Source organism: Bubalus bubalis, chromosome 4, assembly GCF_019923935.1.
Source record: "Bubalus bubalis isolate 160015118507 breed Murrah chromosome 4, NDDB_SH_1, whole genome shotgun sequence".
Lineage (NCBI taxonomy): Eukaryota > Metazoa > Chordata > Mammalia > Artiodactyla > Bovidae > Bubalus > Bubalus bubalis.
Genome location: NC_059160.1, coordinates 42,794,198 through 42,817,469, shown reverse-complemented (window position 1 = coordinate 42,817,469; position 23,272 = coordinate 42,794,198). Strand labels below are relative to the sequence as shown.

The following is a 23,272-nucleotide window of genomic DNA, read 5'->3' as shown; positions in this document are numbered from 1 at the left end:
CTCTCCATTCCACCTCTCCCTCAGAATAACTTGTGAATATATTGTTCAGATCAGATCAGATCAGTCGCTCAGTTGTGTCCAACTCTTTGCGACCCCATGAATCGCAGCACGCCAGGCCTCCCTGTCCATCACCAACTCCTGGAGTTCACTCAAACTCATGTCCATCGAGTCAGTCATGCCATCCAGCCATCTCATCCTCTGTCGTACCCTTCTCCTCTTGCCCCCAATCCCTCCCAGCGTGTTAGACTCTAACAATTTATTGGGAAAGTATGTTGGTATGTTCCAGTTGTATTGGAAAGGGTCTACCTGTGTTATTTTATTACCAACATCTTTCACGAGTGTCTGAAGCCTAGAAGAGTTAATTGAGTATTTTATTTTTCCTCTAATTTCTAAAAGAATGCTACGTGACAGTAATTTTGGTTAACATTAGGAAATTAGAAATTACCTAAGTTTTAGAGATACTTGATTATTTTGATTAGTTTTTTGGCTTTTTTATTTTTATTTTTTTGTAAAGCAGTGGGAGATTACAAAAGAACTGATTAAAAAACTGGAAGCTTTTTAAGACATTTGAAGCTCAAAGAGGAGTATTTTAAGATGTGCCTCAGTTAGAGTCTGACACAACTTAGCAACTAAACAACAACAAATTTACTTGAGAGTCCCTGTAGTCCCCACAGACCTGAGCAGGAAGGGCTTGTCTCCTGTGCAGCATTTGCAGGAACAGGCTATCTGTTAAACCCCAAACTAAGAACCAGTCACCAGTTCTTTTTTGGTGTGGAAGTGGATTCCCTCTCCTGCCTAACTCTCACATTGCCTAATGCCCCAGGCCCAGAGTTGGCATTTTTCAAACTGACCCATGTTTTGTCTGACCACATTGACCCATTATATTTTTGTCTCACCTACATTCTCTCAGGAAACTTCAGAGTTCTGGCCTTGGGTATTCCTCTTAACTTACAGAAACTGAACTTTTATAGTACAGACCATGTAAGCCAACTGAGTGATTTCCAAATTCTTCAGCATTGTAATAAACATTTAGATTTTTGTGAAAATCTCCTCTCTCCTTTCTTCCCTTTCCTCAAAAAAAGTTTTAATTTTATTTTTAATTCAGCTTTTATTTTGAAAAGCTTGTGAAGGATGTTGCCAGAACTTGTGATCAGTTGCCACATCCAAGGGTCATATTAACCTTGCATTGTATTGCATGCATGCTCAGTTGTGTCTGATTCTGCAACCCCATGGACTCTAGCCTGCCAGGCTCTTCTGTCCATGAACCTTCTGGCAAGAATACTGGAGTGGGTTGCCATTTCCTACTCCAGGGGATCCTCCCAACCCATGGATCGAACCCACATCTCTTGCATCTCCTGCATTAGCAGGCAGATTCTTTACCATTTTGTCACCTGGGAAGCCCCATGTTAGCCTAACACTGAAAAACACTAATATAAATCTTATATTTCTCACTGACTTTAATTATTTAAATTTAAAATATACTATTATTATATATTCTTGCCTGGAGAATCCCATGGACAGAGGAGCCTGGCAGGCTACAGTCCATGGGGTCGCAAGAGTCGGTCACAACTTAGCGACTAAACCACCACCACCACTGATTGGCCCACTTATTTTATTATATGCTTGCTTTCAGGAAATCTTCACCGAACTAGCAGTGTTCCTGAATATGTCTACAATCTACACTTGGTTGAAAATGATTTTGCTGGTGTGCGTTCCCCTGTTACTAAAACCTATGACTTGCTAAAGGTAGGATACCAAAGAATATAACCATAGTTATTAGAATACCAAGTAAACATTTTTAAACTTCTATGGGTTATTTTTTAATGTGTACCATTCTCAAGTATTACCATTTCCTAAATGTATTAGAAGAAGATTGGTTTTGTGTGGACATCATGGAAAACTGGAAACTTTAAACCGTATCAAATCCTGGTGCAAATAACTAGACAACCAAGTCTTGTTAAAAACAGATTTTACCCAGAAAGGAGCCGACTTCTCTGTGTGATTTAGAGAAACCAACATCTTGTGTAATAGTCCTAGGATAATTAATCTTCAACAAAGATGAAAACTGATTCATGCCTCATTTAAATTTTATTTCTCTTTTGTGCAGACAGGCACAGCCCCCACTTATGAAGGTCGCTGGGGAAGAGGAACTTCGCAGTACAGCTCCCAGAAGTCGGTGGAGGAGAGGTTCTTCAGGCAGCCTCTAAGGAGACTTGAGATTTCCCCAGACAGCAGCCCTGAGAGGGCTCAGTACGCACACAGCGAGCACCATTACAGCCAGAGAAGCCAGGCCGGCCACACCTTGCGGCACCAAGAGAGCAGGAGGTCCACGCTTCTCGTGCCACCTCGCTACGCCCGCTCAGAAATTGTAGGTTTCAGCCACTCCGGGGCGGTGGGCAGACAGCGTCACTACGACACCTACAACAGGCGCTACCAGTACGGGTCTGTGAACGAAGCCGATTTTGACGGCGCTCCTGTCCACCCGGTAGTGCTCACCTACCCCAGGCCTGGGACCAGCCACAGCCTGGGCAACCTCCTGGAGAAGGAGAACTACATGACTGCAGGACTCGCCGCGGGGCAGGCCAGGCCGGCGCCCATGCCGCCGGGCACGCAGGGCCGGGCAGAGCGGTCGTCCTGGCATCAGAGCTCCTTCCACAGCACCCGCACACTGAGGGAAGCCGAGGCGGGCGGGAGGAGGCCGCACATGACCGTGGGCCAGGTGGCGGCAGGAGGAAGTGGGATCATGCTCGCCGCCGAGAGAAGCACTTTCACCGAGGCCCAGTCTGGGTGAGTCCCCTTCTCAATCTGCAGCGCTGTCAGTGCCAGCACATTCTGTTCCCACAGCCCTCAACTGAGTGAGCTGGCGCTTCTGGGGCTGCAGAGAAAGGCTTCCAGAGATAAGTGATTAAAATAATGACTTCTCAGGCAGCTGCCTAATTGACAGCTTAGCCTATTTACCGCAGGGACAGGGGCCAAGCTACCTGCTTGTATGGCAGCTCTGCGGGGAAATGTGGCTTTTAGTCCATCTGTTTCAAATTAGATGATGGCTAAAGGGAGGCCTGACCCCTTGGTTATGTGAAAATCTGCTTTGAATGGAGCTAACTCCAAAGTAGACGAAGAAATGGATAATTACATGCATTTTTCTCAATCATTCCTTGAAATAAAGGAAGGAAAAAGGCAAAAATGTTTATTCTCGGTGTTAAAAGTGAACCACAAATGCTGTTTTGATAACACTACCGAAAAAGGAAGAGCTAATCAGAGGCAACTAATTTCTAAATGTCTCTTTTCCTTTGATATACCTGATAATTTTATTCAATATTATTTGACTGTAGTATAAGGGATGTATCAGAGTTTCTGTTTTGTAGTACTGAATAATTAAAATACTTGAAGTTTCAAAGTCATTCCTTTGCCTCTCCTGTTTATGTTATGGCTTGATTAATCTAGTGTTTGGAACTTAACTTTCATCAAATTTAATGCTGGAGCACAAATTTTGTAAACTGAGGAACTCACTAAGAGAAAAATTGAGAAATGGATGGATGATTGATTACATTAGTAACTACTAAAATAATTATGTATCATTATGGTAAAACATTAAATATTTGATTTTTTTTTTAACCTGTGAAGTTGGTTAATGGAAATTATTACCTTTAATCATCCCTTTAAGTGAAATTGTGCAGTATACTCATTGATTAGGTAGGCACCGGTGAGAAAAGATTTTAGGGCTAATCTAATCTTGAAGCAAGAAATATTTTTTATAAAACAAAATTGAATATGAGACATAACATTTCTTTAGAAAGTAGATCTTTGTCAATATGGACACACTTATAAAAAGAAAAATGCATGAGGTAATTATTTATGGAGGGAAAAGCTGATCAATTCTTTTAAATCGATAATTCAAGATGTATTAAATGCCTGCTATATTGTAAGATTTGTGCTTGGTCAGTTTTAATGAAATGATTCTAACAGCAATAGAACTGTTGCTTCACATTCTCCACAGCTGGCACTCTTCTCTTCTTCCATCTCTGTCCTCCTGCTTCCACCACCTTGTCACTTCCCAGTCTGTCATCCACTCACTGCAGTATGACTTTAGTCCCCAACATTTCTGAAATAGGCTCCCCACAGGTCTACCAATGACTGCCCTAATGCTACATCTGAAGCAGACACATAATTAGCACCTATATTAGTCTGTGGGCAGCATTTAATAAACTGAAATTCTCTCTTCCCTGGGTTGTCAGGACACCAGCTTCTCCTGGTTTCTTCTAGCCATGTCTTAGGCTTCCCTGCAAGGACTTTTTTGCATGCCCAAGGAAGTCATCCAGAGAAGGCAATGGCAACCCACTCCAGTAATCTTGCTTGGAAAATCCCATGGACGGAGGAGCCTGGTAGGCTGCAGTCCATGGGGTCGGACACAACTGAGCGACTTCACTTTCACTTTTCACTTTCATGCATTGGAGGGGGAAATGGCAACCCACTCCAGTGGGATTCTCCAGCCTGGAGAATCCCAGAGATGGCGGGGCCTGGTGGGCTGCCGTCTGTGGGGTCGCATAGAGTTGGACACGACTGAAGCGACTTAGCAGCAGAAACAGCAAGGAAGTTATCTTCATCAACCCTTCTGTTTTGGTCTTGGTGCTTTTATAAAGAGGCCCTGCATACTGCACTTACATCCTGTGATTCCCAGTGTTTCATTTTCATCTCTGTCCTCTATCCTCAACTCTAAATTTGTGTGTATTTCTAACAACCTCATGGACTCAGTATGTTCAAAATTAAATTTATCAGCTCTTCCCTACCTTCTATTCCTGACCATCTCCTCATACTAAAGTCCTGTCATTTATAAACCTGGGAGTCATTCTTGTCTTTTCCCTTCATAGTCACATATCACCAAGCTATTATTTTTAACTCCTTAATGGGTTGTAAATTTTTACCCTCTTTCTGTCTCTATTGCATAGGTCTCTCTGCCTCTGGTCTTGCTCTCAATCATTCTCTAAAACTGTTAGAAGGATCTTCCAAACTCTGATGACACCTCTCCACAACTTATAATCTTCCCATAATTCCACAAAACCTTTGTGCTTTTTAGCATGGCATGCAAAGCCCATGTTTCCACCTCTGCTTACACTCTGGTCTGATCTCTTTCTACTCTTTTTCACCCTTCATCATCATCATCCCTAAAAACACACCTGAACACTCAAACCACCTTGAACCTCTTGCTTTTCTTGTTGTTGTTTAGTTGCTAAGTTGTGTCCGACTATTTGCAACCCCATGGACTACAGCATGCCAGGCTTCCCTGCCCTTCACTATCTCCCAGGGATTGCTCTAACTCATGTCCATTGAATCAGTGATGCCATTCAACCATCTCATCCCCTATCACCCCCCTTCTCCTCCTGCCATCAATCTTTCCCAGCTTCAGGGTCTTTTCCAATGAGATGGCTCTTCACATCAGGTGGCTGAAGTATTAAAGCTTCAGCTTCAGCATCAGTCCTTCCAGTGAATATTCAGGGTTGATTTCCTTAAGGGTTGACTGGTTTGATCCTCCTTGCTGTCCAAGAGACTCTCAGGAGTCTTTTCCAGCACCACAGTTTGAAAGCATCAATTCTTTGGTGCTCAGTCTTCTTTATGGTCCAACTCACATCCATACATGACTACTGGAAAACCATAGCTTTGACTATATGGACCTTTGTCAGCAAACAGATGTCCGTGCTTTTTAATACGCTGTCTAGGTTTGTCATAGCTTTTCTTCCAGGGAGGAAGTGTCTTTTAACTTCATGGCTGCAGTCACAGTGATTTTGGAACCAGAAAATGAAATCTGTCTCTGCTTCCATTTTTTTTTCCCTTCTATTTGCCATGAAGTGATTGGACCAGATGCCACAATCTTAGTTTTTTGAATGTTGAGTTTTAAGCCAGCTTTTTCACTCTCCTCTTTCATCCTCATCAAGAGTCTCTTTAGTTCCTTTGTGCTTTCTGCCATTAGAGTGGTATCATCTGCATTTCTGAGGTTACTGATATTTCTCCCTGCAATCTTGATTCCAGCTTGTGATTCATCCAGCCCAGCATTTCTCATGATGTACTCTGCATATAAGTTAAATAAGCAGGGTGACAACATACAACCTTGATGTATATTCCCAATTTTGAACCAGTCCATTGTTCCATGTCCAGTTCTAACTGTTGCTTCTTGACTTGCATACAGGTTTCTCAGGAGGCAGGTAAGGTGGTCTGTTATTCCCACCTCGAAGAATTTCCCACAGTTTGTTGTGATCCACACAAAGGCTTTAGCACAGTCAATGAAGTAGAAGTAGATGTTTTTTTGGAACTCTCTTGCTTTTTCTATGATCCAACAGATGTTGGCAATTTGATCTCTGGTTCCTCTGCCTTTTCTAAATCCAGCTTTTATATCTGGAAATTCTTGGTTCACGTATAGTTGAAGCCTAACTTGAAGGATGTTGAACATTACCTTGCTAGCATGTAAAATCAGCAGAATTGTATAGTAGTTTGAACATTCTTTGGCATTGCCCTTCTTTGGAATGATAAGTATTGATTCACTTATTTTATTTCTTTTTATCTTTGTGCCTTCTTTTCTTCTTTCCTTCCGTTCTTTCCTTCTTCCTTCCTTCTTTTCTTATATACCTGTCTAATCTATTTCTTCCCAGTAGCTATTTTTTGGCTGGCTAATCATGGCTGGATGGCATCACCGACTTGATGGACGTGAGTCTGAGTGAACTCCGGGAGTTGGTGATGGACAGGGAGGCCTGGCGTGCTGCAATTCATGGGGTCGCAAAGAGTCGGACACGACTGAGCGACTGAACTGAACTGAACTGAATCATGATTCTAGATTTATCTTAGTTACCACCTAACCACTTGCCTCGCCAACTAGGTGCTCCAGATAGTTGCACTGTGTGGGTGTCTGTATTACAGAATAATACATTGTGGTTATTCATTTACCTGTCTGCTCTCCCTCTAATTTTGAGTTATTGTTTTAATAGAGAAAATTTTATTACAATAATTAATCATGTTCCAAGAATAGAAGAAATACTTGGGATCAAGAAATTTAAAATAAAGGGCAAGAAATCTATTCTTAATGATTCCCAAAGTTGCCATCCTAGAGAACAGAAATCATAGAAATGACCACTTCTTGAAAATGCTGCTATGTATGGAAAGGAAACAGGGTCAGGGATATTTCCTATAATGATCAAGGTGGCATCCATATCTGATTCTCTTCCTCCTTTGATGTGTTCCATGGTTCATTTCAGTTCCCCAGGCTGCCCCTGAGAACACATGCTCTGCTCTCCTATGCCTTGTAGTGTCTCACATTTCAAGCTCTATCTAGTGCCTATATATGGAATTCGATTTTTTCACAAAGTCCCACGTGTGAAGAAGTGTTCTTTCACATTTGTGGAACATTCCTATAGAATAGAAATAAAACTATACTCTCTAAAACTGTAATCCTGCATAATGACAGAAGGTATTAAACAATGGGTCTTTGTTTCTAAAAGAAGAATGGCTGGTCAGTTTCTAATGTAGCTGAAAATCAAAACACTGGAGTAGAAGATAGATAGTCAACAGCTGCTCTAAATCAGACTATTGAAAAAGATTTAAGAAATCACTAAGTAAAACGCTGTAATCAGTTTTATGAAAATATGATTTCTGTACATATAACGGACTGGTGGTTCAGCAAATGAATATTAGGTTGCTCCGCTGTACCCAGCACTTCAGTAAGCACCATAGAGATAAAAATTTAATGGGATATATGAAGGTCTAGAGAAGATCTATAAAGAAAAAAATGAGACACATCAAGTACTAGATTGTACTAGTGTCTGTAGGAATTCAGAGAACAAAAGAGTGATGCTTTTGCATTGGTAAAGGGAGACAAAGGTGAGTGACTGTGTCTCTGGTATGATCGCCAGTCAAGTTTGTGATGTAGAGCAGCACAGAACAGAAAAGATGTCATATTAACTTCCCTTCACATCCTCTTAGTTACCTGCTTCTTTAGTTCTTTGATTATTCAGGTCTCTTTCAACAATATCTTTCTTTCCATTTTTAACAGCCCAGTTCACAACTTCATTGCTTCAGCTAAGACTTTTGTAATGCCCTCAAAACTGTCTCTAGAAACTCATATCCACTCTAAAGTCACCTTTGTAAAGCAGTGCTTTCATCACACCTAAAATCTTTGTGAGGTAGGAGGGTTTGCATTTCCTAAGCATCTGACAACACGAGGGAGCTCTTCATTCATCATCTGGTGTTTGCTTGACCTTCAGAGCTGTTCTGATATCTGTGAACCAGCGTGGAGTAGGGCTGTGTTGTTATTGTCAGGAATGTGGTTGCTGAGGGATTGCATACCAAAAAAAAAGTACATGTTTTTAATTTTTTCCTATAATTACTCATATTCTGACCAATAATACTTTACATTGCTTCCTGTTTACATTTTTATGATGAATGTATTGACATCGTATTAACATATTAACTAAAGTGGTTGAAAAGACTAACTATTGGAGAATACATTCAGCTGATAATGGAACCCAGGAACAACTGCTCATCCTGATCCTTCCCTCCCCATCCCTTTCTCCCAAGCCACATTTCTATAGGCTTCAAGAAATGTTTTGTAAGTGAGCAGAAAGGGAAGGAGGAGGGAAGAAAGGGAGGCAGAGAAGAAAGTAGGGAGGTGCCTGGGTACAAAATTCCCTCCATGTCCCTGTTTCTTGTTTGAAGAAAGGCTTTAGTCTCCTAGGCTTTCTCTAAGACCCCAAAAGCAAGAGCTTAAGCAGTTAATGATTAGAACACGAGTCACAGGACTCCTGGTTCACCCTGAGGATATAACAATCTGACATGTATCTTAGAGTTGTTTTGCAGAAATTAGGACCCCTAATCATGGTGGATGGTGACTACATGCTCACCACCAGCACCTTGACCCCATACTGGTTGGAACTGGAAGGCTGAGTGTTAAGATTCCTGGAACATCATTCTGTTACCCCACTAGGAATCAATGAGAAGAATATACACAAGCTGATTAGGCACCCTGCAACCCTCACCCCTAGTTTTCCTTTTAAATATCCTGTCCTGACAGCCATCCTAGTTTTTGAGCATGAGCTGCCCTTTCTCCTTGCTTGGTGTCCTATAACAAACACTGTAGTTTCCTTCAGCACAACCCAGTGTCATTAGATAGGCTTCGCTGTGTATTGGGTGGGCAGACTCCAATTCCATTGGGTAAAGAGAGAATAGAGGAGGAAAGGAATAGCTTTAGCTGGGGACAGGAATACAGAAGGGATGATATTTGAATTGAGTCTTGAAGAATGAAAAGAAATAGGTAGAAGGGTGGGTTTCCTAGAAACATCAGAGAGAGTGGCTTGTGAAGGGCATGCAGCAATTAGAGAAGGGTTAAAAGTCGGGTGTGATTAGTCCATTAGGGGAGGGAGAGGAGATGGGGTGGAGGATGGCAAGAGATGGAGCCAGACTGAGGTCAGAACATATGCTGTGCTATACGGTTGGACTTTACAGACAGTAACAAAAGAGAAAATTGATGCCCTGACAGCTGTGGCAGACGTTCTTGTTGAGGAAGTCTTTGTTCTGTTTGGGAATTGTTTTTAGTGATAAACTGAAGTAGCATTAGGTTGGCTGGCAGTGAATGAAGAACTTCTTTGTGAATCATGTTCAGGAAAATAAAGGATTAGAGTAATGGAATTATTTGTTGGTTGGGAAATTTTGGTTTGGACGGGAAATTTTGTTGGGAAATTCAAACTTTCCTGAGTCATTTATGACTTATGAAATGGATTAATGGCTAAATCTTAAAAAAAGAAGTATTAAACAGAAGGTTATTCTTAGCTTATGAATGCTGTCTCATCAATTTAAACACCTATAGTGGTAGATGGTGAAAGACTTAAAATTTTTTTGACTTTTGATTTCCCTGTAAAGTAATTGGAGTCCATGCCTGTGAAATATTTCCATCTCTTTTTAAAAGGGAGTTTATGTTAAATAAAAGTGATTCAGATTCTAGTTTTAATGGTAATAGCCTACATTTTTACCAATTAAATTGACTCCTGAGGCATAAAAGTTTAAAATATGAGATCATTATATAATTCTCAGTATAGATGCCAGGACTGCTTCATTTTTAATACCCTTATACCCATGAGGTAACACTTCTGTGTTTGAACATGTGTTTTAGAAGCAGTGGGAATTAGTTTTTAGTCATGAGGCCCGTTACTCTTATCCTCTCACCTGTGCCACACCCATTCACACACAGACATGCCCCTCACAACATAAAAATGCTCCCCTTGGTACATAGGTGCATGTATTGGTGGGTTAGCCTGATATAAGAGAGAATTTCTTCACCATGCTTGCTAGCAGGTGCTGGAAAATACCCTCCCATAATGTCTTAGAAGTCTCTGTTAACTGAAATGAATCAGGTGTGATCCTCGTTGACACCAAAGAGAATCCTAGGTTACTTTTAAGGCATGTCTTTAGCCGCAGTCCTAAGGTGTTGCCATCCTCAGTGTGGTTTCTCTGAGGGGACACTTTGTTGTTGTTGTCGTTGTTGTTCAGTTGCTAAGTCATGTCAGACTCTTTGTGGCCCCATGGACTGCAGTATGCCAGGCTTCCTTGTTCTTCAGTATCTCCGGGAGTTTGCTCAAATTCATGTCCATTGAATCAGTGATGCTGTCCTAACCATCTCATTCTCTGCCCGCCTCTTCTCCTTTTGCCTTCAATCTTTCCCAGCATCAGGGTCTTTTCTATGAGTGGGCTTTTCCAATCAGGTGGTCACAGTATTAGAGCTTCACCTTTAGCATCAGTCCTTCCAATGAATATTCAAGTTTGATTTTCTTTGGAATTGACTCATTTGATCTCCTTGCAGTTCAAGGGACTCTCAAGAGTCTTATTCAGCACCACAGTTCAAAAGCATCAATTCTTTGGCACTCAGACTTCTTTATGGTCCAACTCTCATATCATACATGACTGCTGGAAAAACCATAGCTTTGACTGTACAGACCTTTGTAGGCAAAGTAATGCCTCTGCTTTTTAATATGCTGTCTAAGTTTGTCATAGCTTTCCTTCCAAGGAGCAAGCGTCTTTAAAATAAATAAATAAAATTTAAAAAATAGAAAAGGAAGTACAAATACACCTTGGTATTAGGCTTGGTAATAGGCTGCCTAAACTTAGTCACCCTCCAGGCAGAAATAAAAGGGGAAGGAGAATTAATGCCACTTTTGTGAGGCATTTGGGAGTTATTGTTTTATTCATAGCAATTTTATTTATTCTCTATAAATTATCTTCTCAGTATCAGACTATATCAGATTTCATCAATACTGTATGCATTTGCAATTAGTAGAGGACAAAGTATGTTACTTAGACTGTAGCTGAATGTCATTACAATGGTAACAGAATGTTTATTAAATTGTATTTAAAAGGGGCTTTTTATTAATATTATTGTATTTAATCATTATCTTTCCAATTGGATTCTGTCATAACTTATTTTAACCAAACAAACTCAGTTTTCCTGTCTTATACCGTTTATATACTACTATATTCATTAAACAGTAGCACTTTTAGAATGCTTCTTTTAAAACTTATTCTCAGGTATAATAACAGATTTTGAGCAGCTGTGAGAAAAATCTAATAATTTTTGAGGGAGGTATTTAACTTTCAGGTATGAGATTACCAAGGTAGGGATAATTATTAATTTCTGTGACCAAATTTCTTTTCAATTTCATGTCAGATACATTTATATTTCATGTGAGACGTATATGTATCTTAAATAGAGGGAAGTTTCTTCTCAATTCAGTAGTGTCCTCAGAAGCTAGTCTGACCAGAAGTGAAGTGTTTCTGCTGCTGGATTCCTGTACCTTCTGACCTCAGAAGCTAATTTTTCCTTTGCCTGAACAGGAGCCAAGGCTCAGATGTTCTAGGTGCTTCCTGATATTAGGCAGATTATCCCCTGGAGGATCATGTTGACAGGCAGGAGGGAGCAGGTTTGGAATCTTGCTGAATCTGTGATTGTTTGTCTAGGAATGTAGACACGGAGATGACTCTGGAGCGAGCAGTGAGTATGCTTGAGGCAGACCACACGCCACCGTCCAAGATTCCTATTGCAGCTACTTTCATACAGCATGAGTGCTTCCAGAAATCTGAAGCACGGAAAAGGGTGAGTATATCATCTCAAGTCTGGTGCAAAACAAGCATACTTTCACATCTATTATGGTGATCCTGCAAACTGAAACCAAATTTAATTTAATATTTGAAATTATTGAATTATTTGTGGGCTTCCCGGGTGAATCAGCTGGTAAAGAATCCGCCTGCAATGTAGGAAACCTGGGTTTGAACCCTGGGTTGGGAAGAGCCCCTGGAGAAGGGAATGGCTACCCACTCCAGTATTCTGGCCTGGAAAATTCCATGGACTGTATAGTCCATGGGGTCCCAAAGAGTCGGACACGACTGAGTGACTTTAACTTTCATTTTTTTCATGTCAATCATAGCTTATTTTTTTTAAGTAATTAAATAATTAAAAATAATCTTTTATTGAGACCTTATAATCTAAAAGGAAATATACACTGATTACCAAAAAAATTTTCTGCAATCCAGAAAATTAGAACAAAAATGACTACATGTACCTCTCCTTTCTTTGTCTGACCTCTCCCTTTAGAACCATCTCCAGAGATAATTGTTTATAGCAGTCTGTGTACTTTCAGATTTTTTTGAGAGAAGAGGGGAGAGAGAGAAAATGAGTGTACATTTTAGGCTATTGCTTTCTATATTTAAAAAATATATTAAATGTGAGCAATGTGTTCTAAGTTTTTATTTTCCTTAAACAGTTTCTTTAACATTACAACAGTGACTCAATGAATAGCTTTATACATATATCTTTTGGCATTTCCACCAGTGTTGGTATAGGACAGATACTCCAAGATAGAATCAATAGGTCACTTTGTTTTAAATGGTACATTTGTAGGGGGGAAAAAAAATCACAGTTTAAAAAGGTACACAGTGAAAAGAAGTTTTTCTCCTACTCCAAACCCCAGTCTAGGCCTCCATCTCCCTCTTTTTCTCTCAACCTCCCATTCTCTGTCCTCCTCCTCCCCTCCTCTGTCCCTGTCTCTCACATCAATTTTAAGGTATCAGAGATAGTTTATGCATGTAGAAGCAGTTATTGGATGGGTGGATTGAATATCCTTTTTGTTTTAAAATAAAATCACAAATAACAGGTTACTTATAATACTCAGTACTTTGTTTTAATTTAACACTATATCTTGAAAATCTTCAGTATATATTAGCCCTACCTTCATTCTTTAAAACTGCTACCTACATAGATTTTTTTTTAATTTATTTCTTTTTAATTGGAGGATAATCACTTTACAATATTGTGTTGGTTTCTGCTATACATCAATGTGAATCAGCCGTAAGTATACATATGTCTTCTCCCTGTTAAACATGCTTCCCACCCCATCCCACCCCTCTAGGTTGTCACAGAGCACTGGATTTGAGCTCCTTGTGTATTTTACATATGGTAGTGTATATGTTTCAGCGTTAACTCTCAATTCATCCCACCCTCACCCTCCTCTACTGTGTCCTCAAGTCTGTTTTTTATGTCTGTGTCTCCTTTGCTGCCCTGCAAATAGGTTCATCAGTCCCATCTTTCTAGATTCCATATATATGTTTGTGTGTGTGTTAATTAAAACTGCTACATAGATTTCTCTTGTATAAATGCACTAATTTTGTTTGTTCAGTTTTTTAACAGTTTATTAAGGTTAAAAATGACAAAATTTTTGATCCATGTTTTGATACAGTGAAACCATCATCACAATCAATACAGTGAGCAAATTCATTACCTCCAAAGTTTGCTTGTGCTGCTTGGTAATCAATACATCCCACCCCTCCACAACCCACAGTTCATGATCTGCTTTCTGTTACTATAGATTAGTTGAATTTTCTAGAATTGTATATAAATGGTATCATAGAGTAAATATGCATTTTTTTGGTCTGAATTCTTTTACTCAGCTTAAATCTTTTAAGATTGTATGTATCAAAAGGTATGGGTGTGGGTGTGTGTGTGTGTGGCTGAGTAGTATTTTGTTTTGTGGTTACCATAATGTGTTTATCCACTTACCTGTCGATGGGCATTTGAGTTTTGGCTATTACAAATAAAGCTGCTATAAACATATGTTTACAAACAGATGTTTTAATTTTTCTGAGGTAAATACCTTGGAGTAGAATACCTGGATGATATTGTAGTTGTTCGACTTTTAAGGATTTGCCAAACTGTTTTACAAAGTAACTATACCATTTTACATTCCCATTAGCAATGTATGAGAGTTCTGGTTCCCCTATGTTCTAACACTGGATATGGTCAGTCTTAATTAGAGGCAATAGGTTTGTAGTAGTTTTTCACTGTGGTTTTAATTTGCATTTTCCTAATGACTAATGTTGAGCATCTTTTCATTTGCTTGTTATCTATATATTGATACCATCTTTGGTGAAATGTTTTCAGATCTTTTGCCTGTTTTTTTATTTGGGTCTTCTGTTTTCTTATTATTGAATTTTGATATTTCTTTATAGATTCTGGATATGTCTTTTTTCATATGTATGATTTGGAAATATTTTCACTCAGTTGTGTTTTGTTTTTTCATTCTTTCAACAGTTTTAAATTTTGATGGAGTACAATTTATCAGTTTTTTCCTCGTGGATCACACTTCTCATGGTGTATCCAAGAAATCTTTCTGTTCTCAAAGGTCACAAAAATAATCTCCTATATTTTCTTCCAGAAGTTTTTATAAGACTTTATAGTTGAATAGTCCATTTGTGGTTAATCTTTGTATATATTGCAAGATGTTTACCAAAGTTCCTTTTGTTAAAACATATATATCAATATATGCAATTGTTTAGGCAGGATTTATCAGAAAGATTATCCTTCTGGTACTGAGTTATTTTTACACTTCTGTTGAAAAGGAATTAATCATATACATGGGTTTAATTCTGGACTATGCATTCTATCCCATTGACCCCTATCTTTATACAAATACCATACTGTCTCAATTACTATAGTTTTATATTAAGTCTTGAAATTAGGTACTGCTAGTCCTCTGACTTTGTTCTTTTTCAAATTATTTTGGCTGTTCTAGGTTTTTTTGCAGTTCCATTTGAATTTTAGAAATAAACTTGTCAATTTCCATATTTTAAAACCAACTGTTGGGATTTTGTTTTGAGGTTGCATTGAATCTATAGATCAATCTGTGGAGAATTGACATCTAAGCAAGTCTTCTGACCTCTGCACATGGTATATTTTACCACGTATGTTGGTCTTTAGTTTCTCTCAGCAGTGTTTTTTACTTTTTACTCTAGAGATCTTTATGTCTTTTGTCAGATCTGTCCTTAAAGTCCATATTTCTAGATGCTTTTATAAATGGTCATGGTTTTTTAATTTTTGATAGTTTCGTGATAGTAGATAGAAATTCATTTTTATCTGTTGATTTTGTATGTGTGTTATTACTAAATTTACTTATTAGCTCTTGTAACATATTTGTAGATTCATCATATTTCTACATAGAAGATCATACCATCTACAAATAAAGACAGGTTTTTTTTTTCCTTTCCAATCTTTGATTTTGTGCTGGCTAGAACCTCCAGTACAGTGTTAAAAAGAAGAGTGGATATGTTGTCCTGTTCCTGATCATAAGGGAAAGCATTCAGTTGTGCTTTCATTCTTAAGTATGATTTTTACCTGTAAGGTTTTTTAGTTGGTTTTTTTTTTGTTTTTGTTTTTTGAGGAATTTAATTTGGGGGATTTTTGTTGTTTTTCTTTTCTTTTTTTGGAAGAAAGGGAAAGGCTTATACTTTAATATTCTTAATAACAGTTTTTCCTGCTTTTTGTTTTGTCTTTTGTGTTTTTTTTAATTGAGATATAATTGGCATATAACATATTAGTTTTAGACATACAATATAATGATACAATATATGAATGTATTGTACAGTGATCACCACAATAAATCTGGTTACCATTCATCACCACACATAGTTATGAGATTTTTTTTTGTCATGAGAAGTTTTAAAATCTACTGTCTAGCAACTTTCAAATACACAGTACCATATTATTAACTATAGTCATCAGGCTGTATATTACATCCCCGGAACTATTTACTTTACAGCTGTAAATTTGTACCTTTTGACCCCCTTCACCCAGTGTACCCCACCTCAAACCCCCTCCCCAGCCTCTGGCAACTGCCAACCTGTTCTCTGTACAGATCTATGATTTTGTTTTTGTTTTGTTTGTTTCTTAGATTCCAGATGTGAGTGAGATCATAGGGTGTTTGTCTGTCCTGACTTATTTCACTTAACATACTGCCTTTAAGGTCCATCCATGTTGTTGCAGTGACCATAATTGCTTCCTTTTTATAGCTGAATAATATTCTGTGTATATATGGACTATATACATGTATACATACATAACACCACAACTCCTGTATCTACTCATTCATCAGTGGATACTTAGGTTGTTTCCATGTCTCTATTATAAATAATGTTGTAGTGAACATGGGGATTCATATATCTTTTTGAGTTAGTGTTTTTGTTTCCTTAGGATAAATACATATAATTAGAATTGCTGCATCATATGGTAGTTCTCAGTTCACTTCAATTCAGTCGCTCAGTCGTGTCCAACTCTTTGAGACCCCATGAATTGCAGCACACCAGGCCTCCCTATCCATCACCAACTCCTGGAGTTCACTCAAACTCACGTCCATAGAGTCAGTGATGCCTGCATTGATCACTGAGGAAGGCTTTCTTATATCTCCTTGCTATTCTTTGGAACTCTGCATTCAAATGGGTATATCTTTCCTTCTGTCCTTTGCTTTTTGCTTGTCTTCTTTTCACACCTTTTTGTAAGCCATTTCGCTTTTTTGCATTTCTTTTTCTTGGTGATGGTCTTGTTCCCTGTCTCATGTACAATATCACAAACCTCGATGAAACTAACCATACTGTGTGGGGCCACCCAAGACGGACTGGTCATGATGGAGAGGTCTGGCAGATGTGGTCCACTGGAGAAGGGAATGGCAAACCACTTCAGTATTCTTGCCTTGAGAACCCCATGAACAGTATGAAAAGGCAAAAAGATAGGACACTGAAAGATGAACTCCCCAGGTCAGGAGGTGCCCAATATGCTACTGAAGATCAGTAGAGAAATAACTCCAGAAAGAATGAAGGGATGGAGCCAAAGCAAAAACACCACCCAGTTGTGGATGTGACTGGTGATAGAAGCAAGGTCCGATGCTGGAAAGAGGAGTATTGCATAGGAACCTGGAATATTAGGTCTATGAATCAAAGCCAATTGGAAGTAGTCAAACAGGAGATGGCAAGGACGAACGTTGATAATCTAGGAATCAGCAAACTAAGATGGACCGGAATGGGTGAATTTAACTTAGATGAGCATTATTATCTACTACTGCGGGCAGGAATCCCTTAGAAGAAATGGAGTAGCCATCATGGTCAACAAAAGAGTCTGAAATGCAGTACTTGGATGCAATCTCAAAAACGACACAATGATCTCTGTTCATTTCCAAGGCAAACCATTCAATATCACAGTAATCCAACTCTATGCCCCTACCAGTAATGCTGAAGAAGCTGAAGTTGAACGGTTCTATGAAGACCTACAATACCTTTTAGAACTAACACCCAAAATAGGTATCCTTTTCATTATAGTGGAGAAGGCAATGGCACCCCACTCCAGTACTCTTGCCTGGAAAATCCCATGGATGGAGGAGCCTGGAAGGCTGCAGCCCATGGGATTGCTGAGGGTCGGACACGACTGAGCAACTTCACTTTCATTATAGGGGACTGGAATGCAAAAGTAGGAAGTCAAGAAATACCTGGAGTAACAGGCAAATTTGGCCTTGGAGTACAATGAAGCAGGGCAAAGGCTAATAGAGTTTTACCAAGAGAATGCACTGGTCATAGCAAATACCCTCTTCCAACAACACAAGAGAAGACTCCACACATGGACATCACCAGATGGTCAGCACCAAAATCACAATGACTATATTCTTTGCAGCCAAAGAAGGAGAAGCTCTATACAGTCAGCAAAAACAAGACTGGGAGCTGACTATGGCTCAGATCATGAACTCCTTATTGCCAAGTTCAGACTTAATTTGAAGAAAGTAGGGAAAACCACTAGACCATTCTTGTGGTTTGGAGTTCATTAAACTTCTCAAAATTGTGGATTTCTACTTTTCATCAAATTTTGGAATTTTATTTAGGAAATCTTCTGTCCTGCCTTTGAGAACTGCCATTACATATATTACATATATATTAGGCTGCTTGAAGTTGTACTCTTCTTGAAGTTCATGCGTACTCTGTTTTTCTTTTTTAGTTGTTTTTCCTGTATGTTTCTTTTTGAGTAAATTCAGTTTCTATGCTCTAAATTTACTGACCTTTTCTTCTGCATTGTTGAATATGCCATTATTTCATTCAGTGTACTTTTTATTTTGTAAATTATAGTTTTCATATCTAGAAGTTAAATTTTAGTCTTTTTTTATATCTTCTGTGTCCATACTTAACATGTTTCTCAACATATGCAAGACAGTTAAAATAGCTCTTTGACTAACCTTGTCTATCTGGCTGGCTGGTGAGAATAGGCACCGTTCACAGGCCTTCGTGAGCCTGAGAAGCAGTAACTTTATTTAGGCACTTACTTGCCTGGCCTCAGGCAGTTTCCTCACAAAGATAAAACTGGTAAATACTCTGCTGAATATTAAATGGGGACCCTCTGCAGATCTCAGGAGTTCTCCTTCTATGCAACACTTTTCTTCCTAGTACTCGTCCTTCCTTGTTTGTCTTGTATTCGTCACTCTTCCTTCTCAGCTCTGCTTGTTGAATTCCGCTTAAGATTTCCCTTACAACGCCACAGCCTGGGGTCTCTCTCAAGACTGTGATCCGAGGCAGCACTGATGCTCTCCTTACTTGTTCGCCGTCCTTAGGGATCACTTTCCATCACTGCCCCATGTCCAGCTATTGAAACAATTATATATTTTGTCTGGTTTTTAAAACCATTTAAGTGATAAGTAAATCCAGTCCTCATTACTAGTGAGTCATTTTTAATTTTGATAAATAACTTGCTATAAATCTTCCCCTAAATTATACAAATGTACCCTCCCACCAACATGGTGTCAAAGTGCCTATTTACATGCACCATTATCACAAGATATGATTCTTCTTCGTTCATTTTTGCTAATCTGATAAGCAGGAAGAAAGGTATTTCTTTATATTATAAGTTTTCCTCTTTTTGAAATCAAGACAATCACTGATCAGGTTATCAGAATTACAGAGAAAATCTTTTTAAAAAATTATAAACACACAGAGTTTGTCATTGTTTTTCATATATAAACTATGCCCATTATGTTTCATTTGCCATTTTTAGATTTTTTGGAGTAAAATGAGAACCTAATGGCCCTAATTCATTGGAGTTCATATCCTTCTAGATTCTTATATTTTTACCTAGCCTTTTAGGTTAATTTCTTCCAGTTACAACCAATTACAGATCTTTCAAAGCTCTTCACCTTTATCTAGTCTTTCTAAAGCATTCAAATTAGCTTTCAGAGAGACAGAGCTTTTTCAGAATAGGTAAATAAATTACATAGAATAGGTCAATAAATTACATAGAATAGGTCAATAAATTACATAATTACAGTAACAAGTACAGTTGGCATAAATGCATTGGGTAATAAACCTAATTTGCTCTTGGTAAACAGAATAAATAAGAGTTCAAAGGCCAACATATACGAACCTGCCAGTTTGACAGTACTCAAAGTCTGGATTTCACAGAGGAGAAAGAGCATGTGATTAATCCTACAGATTGAGTAGTAAGTCAGAGCTTCCACTGTTTTTTTTTTCTCCACTTGCATGTCATTAATTATTCATGAAGATGAGCACCTTTTATATTTTTTGACTTCGTATTTATTCAGTCTATTGTCATTGTTTAACTTATGTTATTTTTCTAAGACGTTTGCCTGTTTCTTAATGAGTTGTAAGAGTTCTTTATTATGCACATTAGCCCATTGCTACCTATGTGACAATGTTGTTTCCTGACTTTTCTTATGATATCTTTCATTATGCATGATTTTAAATTCTTATGAAGTAAATTTGTCAGTCTTTTTCTTCATGATATCTATTATGTATTGTTTCAAAAGATCTATTCCATATATTTTTACTTTTAAAAGTTATATTAGTCTTGGGTATTTCTCACTGACCCTTTGTCTATGTTTATTCCATGGAAAAAAATAAGGATTTTTTTTTTTAAAAATAGTATATTTAGTAATAAACCCTCTTTATACACAAATCTTTTTTTATTCCCAATTTTTAAAACTGAGCAATTTTATTCATGCTTTCATTTTATAATGTGGGATTACATGAAATATTCTCTTGTTACCCAAGTTGGGCTAGATTTCCACTCTCTTAAACTACTAATTCGACTATAAATATCATTCTGCTTACACATAAGATTAAACCTGTGCTTCCCTTCTTAGCTCTTATTCAGTGTGATAAAGCTAAAACAAAGACAGGTTTTGAGAATAATGAAACATGAAAACTATATGAAACCTAAACACATACATGCTTGATAGGAAATCTAACAATTGTCACAATATAACCCAAGGGCATTCACAAAACCCCATTAATATTAAGAATGATAATATAGTTTTTTTTAATGTATTTACTAAAAACAACAACAATTTGGATATAAAGGTCAATATTTTAAATAAAAAACTTTTAAGACCACTGACAACTTTTCAGTTATTATTTTATATAAGATTCAGCATTTAACACCATCAATTCCTCATTCCTTTTTGAAACTTTCTTCTTTTGGCCCAGAGTCTCCTGGCTCTTTTTCCATCTCTCTGGCTCCTTCAGGTTTCCTCTGTTTAAAAAAAAAAAAAATTATCCTCAACCTGTACCTTAAATGTTTATGTTTTTTAGATGCTTTCCTGGGGCTTTTCTTATTTGACACCATCTCCTGACTGACCTCATCCACTCCTCTGGCTTCCACTAATGTGATCTCAGTGCTAACGACTCACAGCATCTCCAGTCTTTCCCCAGGTTCCAAACCACATGTCTATTTCCTAGGCATCCTGCTGTACTCAATACCAGCTCATCTTAAAAAGAACACATACCCTGTGTACGAGACAGCAAAAGAGACACTGATGTATAGAACAGTCTTATGGACTCTGTGAGAGAGGGAGAGGGTGGGAAGATTTGGGAGAATGGCATTGAAACATGTAAAATATCATATATGAAACGAGTTGCCAGTCCAGGGTCGATGCACGATACTGGATGCTTGGGGCTGGTGCACTGGGACGACCCAGAGGGATGGAATGGGGAGGGAGGAGGGAGGAGGGTTCAGGATGGGGAACACATGTATACCTGTGGTGGATTCATTTTGATATTTGGCAAAACTAATACAATTATGTAAAGTTTAAAAATAAAAAAAAAAAAAAAAAAAAAAAAAAAAGAACACATCATCTTTGCTGCATTTTCTCAACTACCCAGTCCTCCTTCTAAACTTGTTCTTTCTGCTGAGTTGAGAGGTTCAAGCATTGACTCTCAAGAGTAGCTAGGGGCTGAGTCTGAATCCCGGTACCCTAATTACCTATACTTTACCAGTCTCAACCTCAGCTTTCCTACCTTTAAACTGAAAATAATAGCCCTACTACTGAGTTGTTGTGAGAATGCAGTTAGATAATCATATAACACTTGCCCTGAAATAATAGCTCTCTCCTCTCTGAGTGGTAATTATACTCAGGTAGTTTGATACCAAAATATGGACAGACTTTGAACCTTCTTTTTTCCTTACCTCTCATACTCATGCAGTCTTCAGGTCCTGTTAATGCTGCTTACACATGTCTGGAATCTACCTACACTTTCTCTCCCTATTTGGTGCCACCATGCTGATCCCTGTCACCATCATCTTTGTTAATACAGCTGACTCCTAATTAACCTCTCTGCCTCCATTCTTATCCACACCTAAGCCCAGTCTCTTCACAGCATCCAGGAGACCTTTCCAATATCTGTCCTGCTTGCCTATACTATAAAGAACAAATCCCATAATTTATTCTGTAAGACCCTTCTTAGGCTGGTTTTATTTCCATGCCTACTTCAAATCTCATCCCTGAAGCAGTGACTGCCATAACTCTTTTGCAAAATCTTTTTATAAGTTTATTATAAGAAATTTGAGAAATTAAAAAAGAAAAAATGTTTTAGAAGGAAATTAAGAAAGAAAAAAGCCCACAGTCCATTGTTATTATTTTGGTTTTACTCTCTAATTTTTTAATGCATGCATATACATAGCTGTCATCAAATTGAATATGTAGCTTTTTTATGAGGATTTTTTGTTTTGTTTTTTAAAAGCATGCATAAATACATGCTTGCTATTCAAAAAAAAAAAATACAAAGTAGCAATCCCCATTCATACATTATAATCCCACCATTTCTCCCAAACTCCCTAGTCACATTCCCTTCCTTGTATCTGTGAGCAGAAATGCATAGATATTCAACTTTTTTTCAGTAACATTGCATGAATCATTTTCTTATAACATTAAAGATATTTTTTAAACAGAATTCCCTAGTGGTCCAGTAGTTTGGATGCCATGCTTCCACTGCAGGGACATGGGTTCGATTCCTGGCCGGGGAACTAAGATCTCACATGCCACTGCATGGCAAAATATATATATTTTTTTTTGGTGGCATAGTCATCATAATAGTAGTAACTACTATATGTTGAGAACTACTGTGGGCCTAGCACACAATTGCCAATCTTACATAATCCCATTTAACTGATGAGGGAACTATATGACCAATAAAATCCCTGTCAGTTCAGGCATTGCTCTGCCTCTCCTGTGGATACCTCAGTATATGAATATGTGACAGTTAACTATTAACCAGTCTTCCCCCATCATTGGACATTTATGGTTTCTTACTTTTTGGTATTATAAATAATGTAGTTACTATTATCATGTTAATCTGTATCTGCATTTCAAATTATTTCCTAATGAAGTTTACTAAAAGTGAGTATGTTTGAAGTTTTTAACGCATATTGACAATTGCCTTCCTGAAAGGTTATACCAGTTTACAAGGAGTGATTAATTGTAATGAGAGGGAAAGGAAGAGTGACACTTTGTACAGGGAGGTAATATTTGCGCTGGTTATGCAGGATAAGTGGGACTTCGCCAACAGAAAGGCAGAATGGCAGAGCATTTCAGACAGGAAAGGAATTGAGAGTGAAGGCACCAGGGCATGAGGAAGCCCTTATGCCAAGAGAATT

The 23,272-nt window shown here is 38.2% G+C and overlaps 1 protein-coding gene across 1 annotated transcript in view; it reads left to right on the top strand.

The window, feature by feature from the left end:
• PKP2 (plakophilin 2) overlaps positions 1 to 23,272 on the top strand; it is an 81,720-nt gene that overhangs the window by 13,660 nt on the left and 44,788 nt on the right. Inside the window, exons 2-4 of the mRNA XM_006055590.4 lie at positions 1,634 to 1,746; positions 2,108 to 2,787; positions 11,986 to 12,121. Coding sequence (XP_006055652.3) covers positions 1,634 to 1,746; positions 2,108 to 2,787; positions 11,986 to 12,121 — 929 coding nt within the window. The remainder of the gene's footprint in view (positions 1 to 1,633; positions 1,747 to 2,107; positions 2,788 to 11,985; positions 12,122 to 23,272) is intronic.